We start from the raw sequence: 13,951 nt of genomic DNA on the forward strand, positions 1-13,951 counted from the left end.
ACACACAATTACAAAGAAACATATGCACACATACATAGCCGTTTATGTGCTTTTCTGCTCATGGCAGTCAGGGTTGAGGAGGATTGGGAAGATGCTCGTGCTTACCTCAACAGGGGCTGTTTAGGGGGCGGTGGCGGGTCACCATCTTGGCTCTGCGGTGGCTTTTTGGTCACCTGCTTGTAAATGTTCCTGGCTGTCACCCCGAGCCACAGCATGGTCGACAGCGACGAGTAGTGCAGCACGACCCCGACCTGACAGAGAGCGAAAGAGGGTACGTCAAGATGTTTATTTGACTTTTGTGAACTTTTGCTTGTATATACTGTACAGCATGTCTCTGTGAAAACTGTCAGACTCGATTATATTCCTGTAACTCAAAGGAAAGATGTTCAGGAAGAGCTGTCACTCTCTCAAACTCATCATCAATGTCACTCCAAGGGTGTCTCCACAGACGTTTTCCTTCAAGACCTGCCTGCTTTGTCTCATCCTCCACTTAAAGACAATAATACAAGAATGGAAAGACAGGTTCAAAAAGTGCTATTGAATCATCAAGGTTGTTTGGGATAAGAGCATTATGGTGAGGTTATACTGGCAGATACTGAGCAGCTCCTTATCAGTTGAGTTAGAGGACATGAGGTGTGCTCTGCGAATAGCAAATCTGAATATAAATGATAGTCACGTTGACAACTATCAGCGCGTGATTGTTTTCCAAAATGTATTGTATACATATCTCTGCTCTCCCCCGTTTTAATATTCATGAATTATGTTTGAATGGGGGGAACTGATCTAACTTTGTTTAAAGGCTTTGCCGGCTCACGGAAAGAGCGCAGAGAGTTACAGGAAAGAGAGAGAAAGAGGAGAGCAGAGGGAGAAAATTAAAATGCGCTGAACATTTTCTCCACCCAGTCAGTCTGCTCATGAGGTGAGCAACCTGAGACACCCAATCAAATGGCTCCTCTGCAGCCTGGTAGGCCTAGGGACTGGAGCTGCTGTACCAGAGTCCAGATGCTAATTGGAAGTGTCCTTGAGCTGGTTGAGAGAGCAAAGAGCGGGTGGTAAGTCAATCACTGCGGCAGAGTTTCACACACTTCAGAGCTTCATTAGTGCAGAGAACAGACAGAAAGGTAGCGTGTTTGTAATATGGAAATAAGGCAAGAGCAGGAGTTCTCAAATGAACAGGAATGGTACAGGTAGGGGTGCACACAGAGATCAGAACTGGCTGATTAAGGACCCATGTCCACATAGAGTTTTTCTTGGGTTCTGGGGAATGCCTCTTTCCAACTAGGGATGAGGATCAAAAATCCGGTTGTATTGAGGACCCAGTTCCATATTTTTGAACACCCGAAAAGCTTATTGATATTGCTATCGAGTCCCGTGGGTCTGTATCAAACTAAACCTGAATGCAGCACCTTTGACTGTCTTCGGGTTAAAAAAACCTCCTTCAACTCCATCAGCTGCTGCTGCGGCACAGTATTCATCATCATCCACTTAAAGCAGCAGCAATAAGCACACCCAAACTCTGTTACAAGTCACGTCAGTTAATGTATAGTAATCCATTGTTGAAATCCAAGTTGGCAAAAAAAGAGCTAGTTCGCTAAATCAATGAGGTTGTGCAAGATTTCATTGTGATTCAAGGTCAGCTCAGTAAAACGGCTATTAGGCAGAGGTAAATAACATGTTATCATGAGGCGTTCAACTGTAACATAAGGAAATCGAAAATTTAGTTTTTGGCAAGAAACTTGAAAAACACACTTGTTTGGATGATAAATTTGTTTTCCAATTAATCTAAAAGAAACAGTCACTTGGCAAGCAATAACAGCAAAACCAGTTCTGTTAAAAAAAATATATTGTTGCCTCATCTTTCCACCAAATAATAGGAAAGTATCAAGAGTGGCATTAATAAAGACTCAGATCATTACTGAGTCTTGATAATGATATCAATATCAATAGAAATTAACGATCCCCATCCATATTTGCAACGCTGCATGAAAAAAAGTTAGCTGGGTAACTAACCTAACATTATGTCAGCATAGGGGTTGACAACAAGCTTACTTGTACAATGATAAAAGCACTTATCAGCATTATTTAGCGCCTGGCCGATACGCTTTTCTGTCCACTGTGGCAGTTTCCGACTGACATTTCATACAGTTAGGGATAGACAGAATAGCTGCAGGCGCTGCAGTTACAAAACCAGCGCCTCTGTAAGGTTCTGAGATATTCAGCTATTGGTGACTGCATGAAAAAGAGCTCTGCAAAAAGGCACAGCGCTTTGGTCATTGGTAGCAATTGCAAAAAGACCACGGCACCCACAAAGAAGAGCTATGTCCTAAGTTTAAATAACAAATAAATAAAGCACTATAGCCATGTTGTCAAATGGGCTGTTTTTCAAAATATCTAATACAGACCACACAATTACAGTCTTCATATTAGGGTTCAAGCATATCCCGTACAAATATCCAGTTAACATATTTAATCCCATTTTTTCTAACTATAGACCTTTTTTTTTATTATTCTGTTACTAGGGCAACGGCTTTGGTCACTGTTTACTTCCTGTCAGCTACTGCATTAACAATCATTCCAACAGGAGATACAGAGGGACTCATTTAGTGAACTCATTTATGTTGTCGTTTGAAAAGGTCTGTTTAATGCACATGTGCTGGCTTGGCCTGATTTGGTCTGACTGGGCGTGACAGGGATTTGCAGCAGGGCTACCCACGTAAAGGTGTGTCTCTAACTGATGCTCGTTTTTCTGTCCGCCGTGCTAGCATTTTTGCAGTCAACAACTGTCTTACTGTTGACAGCGTTTTTAATTTTCTGTCAGCACTGCATGAACGTACACCAGATGCCATCTCCTCCAGTTTGCTTTAAGTGTCAGTGAAGCATAAGTGTACTGCTGCCGCAGTGCACTAGAACAACGCTCAACATCACCTCTTCTCTCCAAGTGAGGAGATAGAATATTTACACTTTGCATAATTTGTTCGAAATTCATGATTTTTTTTAAGCCCCTGAATATCCAATTATCACTGAAGTGTATCCCATGCAAGAAAGCCAATTAAAACAAATGGAATGGTCAAAGTTGACAAATTGACATTTAAGGTGTGTTGATTAATTCACATTGTCTACACATGCAGTGAGTGACATGCAAGAAAAAAATCCACCTTAAAAGTTGGTTGGTAGCTGCTGGTAGCCTCTGAATGCATGTCTTTATTGTTACCCACATTGAGGCGGTTGGGCACTCTGGAGATGGGCCATCTTGGGCACGACTTGGTGTGACTTGGCACAACATGCCCGGTTAAAACTGGTAATGGAAACAACTCAGCATGGTTTGACTTGGCACAACCAGAAGTGCAAATGGCAAAGTCCTTCAGATGAACTTCTGAGGAGTCTGTAAATACAGTTTCAGTGACCTGCCCCCATGTATGATTCCCTCTTTATATTTTAGATTGACTTTAAATCTGGTTTTGGACATCCTCCGTCAAGATGAGCCCTCAGGGGCAACTTGCACCAATACAATTATCCCCTTGGCTGAACAAATGCCATTCTAAGTAATTGTGACAGCAGTGCATCAGGTTTTGACTACGAGGAAGAAACTGGCCATTTACCAACACGTCCTCTCAATCCATCAGCTGACACTTTTGGTTTTGACCAGAAAGTGAAAACCATAGTTTGATTAACGAGACGCCTCTCACCTTACCGGCAGCAACAACCCTGCAAGAGACAGTCAACACAACTCTAATACAAAATCCCATGATGAGCACACCCACTGATCTCAGACTGCCAGTGAGCACCAAGTAATGATGCCAACCCAAACCCAGATCATCTGCCAGGACAGCAAATGGGAAATCCAACAAGAAGCCTGCCATCTCAGACAAGTAACCCACAATGCCAGTAGTATCACCAGTATCACCACAAAAACTACAACATTGCTCATTTGTTTGTTTTTCCACATTTTGCACACTCCCTTTCACTGTTTCAACACTAAATTTGCAAAAGCATACATATTCGTGAGTATAATTTAAGTAAATGTGTATGTGAGAAAGGTTTGGAATTAAATGAGATAACATTTCAAACCTGGATCGAAATCACATTTCTTGTGCTGCATTCAGACACCATTCAAGAGTATTAAAACCTTTGAGCCTTAAGCAAATTTGTTTGATTTCTGTCCTAATTATGGGGAAAAGGAAATGAGCAACTTGGCCAGAAATGGCCCACGATTTGTATGGAATCTATGATTTAAAAAAAAATCTATATTTAAAGTTATTTCAGCACTTTTTTCAGGTTGTCTCCTTGTTTTTGTTGTCGTTTTTTTTTTAAACTTTCCAGCTTTTTTGTGTACTTTTTACTAATTTCTTGCTAATTTTGGGGCAATTTCTTTTTAAGTTGTCTTGGTCTTCCACCCAAGTTTTAAAAAAAAATAAAATAAATCAAGTCAATTTGATCATGCTTTAAAGGGCTACATACAGTATGTTTTGATAAGCCCCATAATCAGTCAGCACATGGACAGGTTGATTGAGACAGTTCAGTCCTATTTTGATGTTTTGCTGTTCACAGTTTGCGGTGTGCTTTCACCTGATGTCCTTTGGTTAGCAAAAATCTGGGAAAATACATAATTTCAGTGAGTGATCGGCTCAGTGAGCAGCACAATGATCACACAGTTAACACAACGGGAAGCTGGAAACAGCCCCAGAAAACTTGATCAATGTGTCCCTGTTAAAAAGCCACAGCTTCTGTCACCTCAAACTCCCTCTTACATCACGCAGGACGGGTGTCAATGATGCATGAATTCATTAAACTGCCCACCAGTAAAAAAATAGTTTGATTCAGACTCATGAAATCGTGACAGCAAAAGGGTAATTCTGTATTTTGCATACTACATGTGAGGCCACTTAAACAAATGTGTCTCTCTGTAGTATTAATACACAGTGTTAACAGCTTTACACGTACTATACAACAACATACAGTCGACTTGTTAACTGCAGTTAGCCAGTGAGCTCTGCAGTGCTTCTAGGTAAGTGCCCTTCATGGCCATTTGTGTAAAACAGGAACTGATGTGACAAGACAAAGACAAAGACGTCATGTTTGATACAAGTCAAGTCTTGATGTCTTCAGTGGGAAGAGACAGAGGATGTGACTTAATGTGTAATGTAAAATTAATAAGTCACCACAACAAGCTGTGCATTTTTCTGCACTTAACCCCTTGAAACCTGAGTAAACTGATTTGATTTTTTTTTTTCAAATACATGACAAGGAAGCAATGAGCAACGGAAAAAAAGAAGTGACCCAAAAATTAGCAAGAAATTATTAAAAAGTTCAAGAAAATTACCTGACAAATGATTCTAAAAAGTGAGAGAAAAAGAAAGTGAAAAAAAAACAGGGAAATTACCTTCATAAAAATCTTAAAAATTCTAATAATGTGTTTAAATAATTAATATATTTTAAATATTTATCATGATGATTCTTTCTAGCTTTTTTCTATTTGCTCTTGCTTTAAATACAAAATCTAAATCTACTAATTTCTAGCAAAACAATCAAGACTGAAAACAATTTAGATTGATAAATAGCACTACAAGTGAGAGAAAAAAAATGTATTTCTGATTCAAGGAGAACTGTCCCTTTAATAGCGCAACAATGTACACAGTACAAACCCACTGCCAACAGTTTAAAACAGCACAAAAGCAATAGTGCCACAGAGTTATAATACAAAACAGAACAATGCAGATAATAAGCTGCGAGCTCATCTAACAGCCTGAAGGACAAAACAAACCGATTGTTTGTTCTGGACCTAATATGTCGCTATTTAAACAGTGAGTAACTCACTCCATTATTCAGTTATTGACATGTGTGGCTGACTTCACTGACATCATTCTCTGCAAAGCTTTACACCTCAGCACTTTTAGTTTATTTAGAGTTTATTTAGAACAACACCTTTAGTGTAGTGTGGAATTTCCTTTAAAGGTAACACTGTCAGATGAATAGTTTTAACAACTTTAGCATATACTAACAGTGAGCTAAATTCAAAGGTCCCTCTAAGCTGTCTTCCATGGCTGTATTCATTATATCGGCTCCCTACTGTTTTAGATGCATAAGTAACCAGTCTACCGGAAGCATTTCACATGTGAGGGGAATGAGCTCAGGAACACTCAAATTGGACCCAATGGAAGTACAAAGCAAATCACTGCAGATACTGTAATATGTAGAGTTTTTTTTTTTTCCCACTTTGCCGTCACAACTAATTTCACAGTGGCACACTAATGAGGAAATCCTCTGTAAAGCATCTTTAAGCTGACAGTTGGATGTAACCTCAGATCTAGGTCACATCCTCAGCCGAGCTCTTTGCTAAATTAATAGGTTATTTAACGGTGGTCACACTCGCTGAACAATCAACTCATCCAAATTGTGATGGTCTAAGGTAAGATGAGGTGAGAGCGGGGGAGGGAGGGGGCAAGGATACGCTGCATGCTGTTGTGCTTAATACAAGCAAACAGAAGATGTAGTGTGACAGCCGGGGCGTTGCTCAAATCAATGACAAAACGAGCCCTGTTGGAGGAAAAGATAGAAACAGAGATCAGAGATGACTTTGACTTTGAGGCCGTAAAGACATCGGATGCTGCATAGCGGCAGTGCCACAATGGGCGGGGAGGCGGTGCAAGACTGAAGAGTGGCATACAGATAGAGAGCGGGAGGATGAGTATAGGATGCAGGTGGGGATAGGGAGGGAGGAGGGTGTGGGGTGGAGGGCTGGGTGGGGAGTGCATGCTTGAAGTGCTGCGAGAGCTGCCAGAGCTAGTTTCAGAGCTCCTTGAAGTTCCCTCTGTCGGAGGGAGAGCATGTACTTATGTGTCCCCCTGGGAGGAGGGAAGGGGAGGGGGGTGTATGTGTGTGTGTATAGAGGGGAGGTGGGATGATTGGGGAGAGAACTCAGCAGGCAGTGCGCGTACGAGTGTGTGCATTTCGGCGTGTATGTGTGCCCGTGTGCGTCGTGCGATCACACATCTCCTCGAGCGGTCCTGTAATTATCCCAAATTGTGTCTGGTGGGGCCTGCCTCCATCCCAGCGGAGCAGCAGACAATCTGGGCTCCTGCCCAAATCTGTGGAGAGTTGTCCTGTTAGCGGTGATTGGGTAAAGGAGGAGCAGCAAGAAACATGCAGAGGCCCTGGGATAAAAAAATTAGATAAATGAACGAATGTTAAATAAGTTAAAGAGCGACAGCAGGGCCGCATGACGGCACTGCCAGCGACACCTGCACTCGAACTGCAGGAGGTGTGCCACATGAGCAGACGTCACTGACATTTGGAATAGGGGTCAGCCTGGATAATTATTGGGGCTGATATTTGGCATCATCTGTATCTGCGTTTTATTTCAATAATCGCCGATAAAACTGATTGATTAAAAAGTGCGCCACTTTGGCTCTGCTGCAGCTGTGTCTCTCTCTCTCTCTGGTCTGTTTTCACCAAAGACTGTATAAAGATGGACGATGCACACCCGCTTACCCCCCGCATTGCTAAAGAAAAGAGCCAAAAGTGCAGTGCAGTGTTAACCACAGATCTTATTTAAAGCTTCTTAACAGAAACCCATGTTTTCGAAATGAGAGAACTGGACATGCTGAAATGCTAACAGATTTCCGGGTTCTCATTACTGGGGTTTTCTATAGCCAGTGCAATAAACACCCTAGTGGCTTGGCTGGATATTACATTAAACATGACTCAAATATATAGTTTCTGTAGGAACATATATACAAACTCACTTATATGTTTTGCTTTATCAAAATCCCTTTCTTTTTGTGACATTTAAACATTTTGACTCATCCTGCAATAGGGCCAATTGAATGTGATTTGGGGCAAATATCCAATCCAGGGGAGTGTGCTCAATGTTAGTTGGTGAAAAACTATGTCGACATATCCAAAAAAAGTTTTTATTTATCCATTTCCTACAGCACTGTATCACTGGGTATTCGCAAAGCCATACCCAATTTTGATCTAACCATGCCTGCATATTCATTTAACTCTGGAGTATCTTATGTTACTGAAGCTGAAGATGCTCAATTTAGCTTTTAAAATGTAACAGAGATTTGTACCAAACATGCTGCAGTTGGAAAATGAAGGTGAGATTATTCTCTGGTTTACACAATTTAGCATTGCATTGCTCTTTAAGTGCCTTAAACAAATCTTCGCCATTTGTGCTCTAACTTCTTGTTACTTATCATCCGCCAATCCAGTGCCAATAAATAATTGTAATTAATACAGGACTGACAATTTATTGGTCTGGCTCAAGCTATGACTTATACACCTTCTATAAAGTATGCCTCATTAGAAAATGATGATCATTTTCAGTATTAACACACTATTAAAGCTGCATTTTGATGTCTTCTGATCTTGCACGGGTGGTGGGGAGTATTTAGACTGTGAGCCACATCCTTAAAATGAGTGTCAGCAGACTAAAGAGTCAAATAGTTACTATATGTGGTAAGGTGATTAACGGGATGTTAAATAGCAGGCAGCAGGTGTGAGAGCGAAGCTGCCTTTTGAGAAAAACCTGACGGCCGTGACACGAATGGTGACTCCTTACAGAGTTCCCTGTCACTGAGCCTCGTGCTAGGAGGCTCAGGCATGAAATATGACGCTCTGCATTTCAGCATGTCGAGGTGGAGTCTTTACTCTGTGTAATACGTTGGCCACCTTAAGCGGTTATGACAGCAGGAGAAGCAGCTGAGTCCCAAACCGGCTGCAGCTCACAGTAAAGGCAGCGAACAAGGCCAGTTCATAGTGAACAGCGTGTGAGCGAAGGCAGTTGAAAGCGTGAGTGAAAAGTAGAAAAGAAGTGAACATCAATCTCTTTGTGGCTACATACAGCAAATGCACCCCCGCTCAGGTGAGCTGACAGTGGAGGAATACCAGCTCCAGCTGACGTTTCATGCTCACAACCTGAACAGGTCCAGCTATCAATCAACTGGAAAGGAAATCCACAGAGACCACATGGCTTTCCAACCATGTGAAAAAGTAACCAGAAAAAAGAAGAAAACATTACAATTTCATTCTCACATTCTCTCTTTTTGACTTTCATCTTGACACAGATTTCAACACCATCAAACATATGTCAAGTCTTATCCGTCTCTCCAAAATAGTTCCGCTGTAAAAAAAAAAAAAAAAAATGTATGTGAAGTTAACATCAAAGTGCTGTAAAAATCATAAAACTGTAAATAAAAAAAACAATAACACAGTGTTCAGTTTACAGTAGTATTGTGTAAAGCACTGGACCACAGAAAACAGCTGATTTTAAAGTAAGAATATGTTGAAATAATGATATTTCTTTGTAGAATTTAGATTACTGTAGGTTTTTTTTTACAGGAATAAAGTTAGATTTTACAATAATTTAATTTAATTTAATTTTACAATACAATAATTTAATATAATTTAATTTAATTTTACAGGGATAAAGTTAGATTTTACAATAATTTAATTTAAAAGTAATTTGTAGCCAACAAATGGATTTTATTACGGAATTTAAAACACTTGAGTGTTACATGTTCCTTAAAATTTAAAACTCTAAAAAATGATCAGCTTGTTTTTTGGCATAAATATTAGGACATTGATGATTTTCTAATGTGTAGTTTTTTAATAATTAATTAATTTATCTTTTACACATGATGTGACTGGTGATGGAACCCCCCAAAAAAAACAACAAAAAAATGTTTTACAGTGTATTTCCATCAACAACACACTTTGATTTTTTTCCAGTTCCTTTAAAATGTTATAGACAGTCTGTATTTATTACACATCTAGGTCTTCCGCCTTGTTGCGCCTCCATTTTTGACTTATAACATCCTAAAAATAGTGATGGGCCAGCAGGCAAGAAAGCTTTTCTCTGACCTGTTTCCAAATCTATCCTGACATCCCAAATCTCCATGTCTCTCACCAAGCCTCGCTCACTCATTCATAACTGCTGGCTGCAGAGATGGAGGCGCCACCCATGTGGCCAAACACACTGATTGCAAAGGGTCAAAGAGTCCAACTGAGGGGACACACCGCTGCATCACAAGATGGGGCCAGCTCCTCTTTATCCATCATCTCGGGCAGTGGGAGACGGTATTGCATGTACGGTGATCCAAGGAGACTTCAGAAAGCCATCTTTCCTCTTTTTCTATTCATATTTTGCAGACTAAAGGTTGAGTGTTTCCTATAGAGATCACCTTTACAAGCTGCACCAATATAAATGCTTCATGTAAGCAAAGAGATGAAGGTCGATGGAAGTAAAGGTAATTAGTCGCCAAGAGGAATTGTTGGCATTATATTTTCTTGCAAACCACAGATGCGCTTGTGATGTATTATTTGGGGTTACTTTGTCGGGAACGATGGATGGCATGACACCAAGGCGACACGCCTGCCAAGCTGCAGACCACTGTTCGAGACCATTGGGTTTTCAACTTGTTTTTAACAGCCAAACATGGGTGTTTTTAGTGACCCGTGTCTGTGTTTCCACAGGGGATAATATCATGAAAAGCTTTTGTTTTGTACAGTGACACTGCTGTTTTTCCACCGGGGACAGAAAAAAAGCGGTTATTTTTAGACAATGCAACATTTATGCCAGAATACTGTAACGAAAAGCAGTTGTTTTTTAGCTTGACAATGTCACATTTTCGGTCAGAGTACTGCAATGAAAAGTGGTTGTTTTTTTACCTTGACAATGCAATATTTCTGGACTACTGGAATACTGCAATGATTTTTTTTTTTTTTACTGAGACATTGTTGTGTTTCCTGCCAGGATAGTTCCATGTAAAGCCATTATTTTTAGAGAGACAATGTCACATTTTTTTCTGGGACTTTGCTGCCAAAAGTGAGTATTTTAATCCATTACATGATGTTTTCTTTACATAACCTAGTGGTTTCTGTCCCTAAACCTAACCACAGCGTTAATGGAATGTAGAGAAATGTTGTTTCAACATTTCTGCCACATAGTAACATACAAATGTAATGTATCCGGGGTTTGAAAACAATGCCAACATTTTGCTGGTAATTGCATTTAGGTGAAGCTAATTTGCAACCACATGAAAGAGCACAGAGTCAACATGCAAGACAATCTTAAACAAGATGGAGATCAAACAGCCATGCTCAGAGCTAAGGCTCTTTAAGGGTGTACTTAGGCTTAGAGACGCTTTGACAAAACACTAATGTGAGTGGATGCTCAGTGACAGTGCCAACATGCCTATGTTTCGCAAGTAAACTGTTTACCATCTTACCATCTACAAGTGGTCCTCATGGGAAAGTTGTTAATTTTGCAGGTATTCAGTCATAAAATATGAGAAAACTACAGTATGTGACTTGATTATTAGAGCTAAATGACGATCAATTTGGATACATCAGATCAGTATTGAGCTTAGTAAAGTACTTTTTAGTTTTATTATTTTGCACCAAATAACTGGGTATGTCACAAGAGGTATTGAAATGGTGTCTATTATAATGTGTCTGTCATTTTAAGTTTATGTTAGATGTACAGTACGTTGCTCCTGCTGTGGTTGATTCACAGACATGATCGTGATTTATTGTTTTTATTGTCAGAATTATTACCATTTGTTTTTCTGTTGTGCATTTTTTTCACTAGTTGCATGTTGGTTTGCTAGTTAATTTTGTTCACCCCTTTTCTTACAGATTTTATTGCAATCTACCACTTTTGACAGTCATTGCTGCTAGTTATTTGTTTTTATTGAATTTATTACTGTCATGCATTATATATCCTTTTAGCCTCCTGAAGGGCATCGCTGTAAAAGAGCTAATTGCTCAGTCAATTTTCCCTGAATAAACAAAACCCTCTGCAAACTATGGATATCTGTTGCAAATCCTTCTAATAGATGTTGAGATACCGGGACAAGTGAAAACTCTGACATGCTGATGGTGGAGTGTGATTAATCCTCTAGGGACCATATCATGGCAATACATCCAGTAGTTATTTAAATATTTCAGAACAAGCAACCGATCAACAGACTGACATCCATAAAGAGCATTGCTTCAAAATCCAACTGCATTGCTCAGGTTTCAAATGGTTAATCCCAAATTGTTAATGGATCAAAAATGTTAAAATACCTATGTTAAAGTCATCAAACAGCGACATGGTAAGTGCAAAGTTAAACCTCCATGGAAAAACACTTCTGTATGGAATTCTAATGAGCAGAAAATGGTCTGTACACTGCCACTTTTGAAAAATTTCCACAAAAATGATATAACATTTTGGCTACGCCACCCACCACTAACCCCAGGCAACAAAAGTGGACACAGACAATAGAGAGACAGAGAGTGAATGCATTCATGACGTGAAAGCCTGAATCATCGGGGCTCATTGTGTCAACACTTTACTGAAAGAGTGACTCGACCATACATGCAGCTGAAGCATAAAAGACACATAAAGCTGGGTTACTATACATCCACATACTGCACTCTGGTTCTGGTTGCCAACACCTGAATAGACATTCATAATCAATTTTCTGGAAAGCATTGAGAGTGGGACGAATGAAAAGGGAATGCACTTACTGCTTGACAGATGATGGGGTATTTGATTCGATTGATGCCGCCGGCAAACACAGCAAAGGTCAGAGCCGTGTGGAAACAGAAGTTGAGAAGCATATGCCATCCCTTCCGACTGATGCGGATTGCGCTGCCAAAAGAGAACAAGAATCAAAGTAATTAGCAGGTGAATACCATACCCCACAATGTTTCGTGGTTTATCATAAAGTAAAACCTCATTGAGATTCGGTTTTCGAGGTATATAGCCCATCAGTCACTTCGGGTATGATTTAAGACGGCCTTTTTTTACAAGGTCTGCATAAATCCTCCTTTTCTTTTACCTTGCTACTGCCATATAGATTAACAACCACAGGAGTGCCTGGGGAATGCTGCTCATAGACTTTGAGTACCGCAAACAAGCCATTACATACACTGCTGCAAAGACATGTGCTGAATAATGGAATGTTTTCAAGTGTACTGATAAACACTTCGACCTTGGCTCATCTTTGAAAGGTAGCTATTCACATTAATATTTCCAAGTTGTTCAACATAATTAATTGAACAAAAAAAACAAAATTTTCATGAGTTAAAGAAACAGTTCACCACAAATCAAAAATGCATATTTTTCCTCTGACCTGTAGTGCTATTTTACATCCAGATGTTTTTTGGTAGAGCAAGAGATTTCTGCCTTCTCACCAATCAAATGGAACTAGATGGTTTGTGGAGCTCAAAGAACCAAGAAAATACATTTAAACATGACTAATGTCTTTTGCCAGAAATCATGACCTGGTTACTCAAGATAATCCACAGACCATGTTGTGAGCAGTTTCATGTAGGATTTTTTTTCTTTCTATCAAAATACACCCACCAACTGTATCACTGGACAGACGGACGCATGCATCACTGCTAACTCAGCTAGCACTACTGAGCTAACTGACGCTACAGCTCAGCTGCGGAAGACGCCATTAGTGTTTTTATCGCTTCAAGCACCACATGCTAAGTGCCATATATTTCCATAATACTGGCAAGAAGGCAGACATCTCTACAACTAATATCTCCAACACTGCAACTCAAACCAAAGTAATCTAGATTGATAAATAGCACTACAGGTAAGAGAAAAAAAATGCATTTTTGATTTTGTGATGAACTGTCCCTTTAAGGCAAATTATTTAAAGGACCTGTTTTTTGTTGTTTTTTTATGTCACATACCATTTATTTTTTATGGTTGTTACCAAATCAAACATTGCAACATTTTAATTACACCACATTGTGCTTATCAATCTCTATTTTGTGCATTAGGAGCAACATGAGGTTTTATGACTGACCAAATACACTTCAAAAGAGAGTGAATTTTTACCGTAAACAAATGTTTAATTGGGTATGTCATCAATCATGCTACCACATGAACTCATAAAATCTACTAATATTACACTCAAATAAGGATTTTCAAACTTTAGCCCCT

At 39.7% G+C, this 13,951-nt stretch overlaps 1 protein-coding gene across 2 annotated transcripts in view; it reads right to left on the minus strand.

The window, feature by feature from the left end:
• Window positions 1–13,951, minus strand: part of adgra1b (adhesion G protein-coupled receptor A1b) — a 266,720-nt gene that overhangs the window by 19,737 nt on the left and 233,032 nt on the right. For both annotated transcript variants that reach the window (XM_088086276.1, XM_042501884.2), the window contains 2 exons: window positions 12,517–12,640; window positions 106–251 (listed from right to left, as the gene is read on the minus strand). In XM_088086276.1, coding sequence (XP_087942402.1) covers window positions 106–251; window positions 12,517–12,640 — 270 coding nt within the window. The remainder of the gene's footprint in view (window positions 1–105; window positions 252–12,516; window positions 12,641–13,951) is intronic.

This window comes from Plectropomus leopardus, chromosome 13 (assembly GCF_026936395.1).
Source record: "Plectropomus leopardus strain MGB_pleo_1.0 chromosome 13, ASM2693639v1, whole genome shotgun sequence".
NCBI classification, from domain to species: domain Eukaryota; kingdom Metazoa; phylum Chordata; class Actinopteri; order Perciformes; family Serranidae; genus Plectropomus; species Plectropomus leopardus.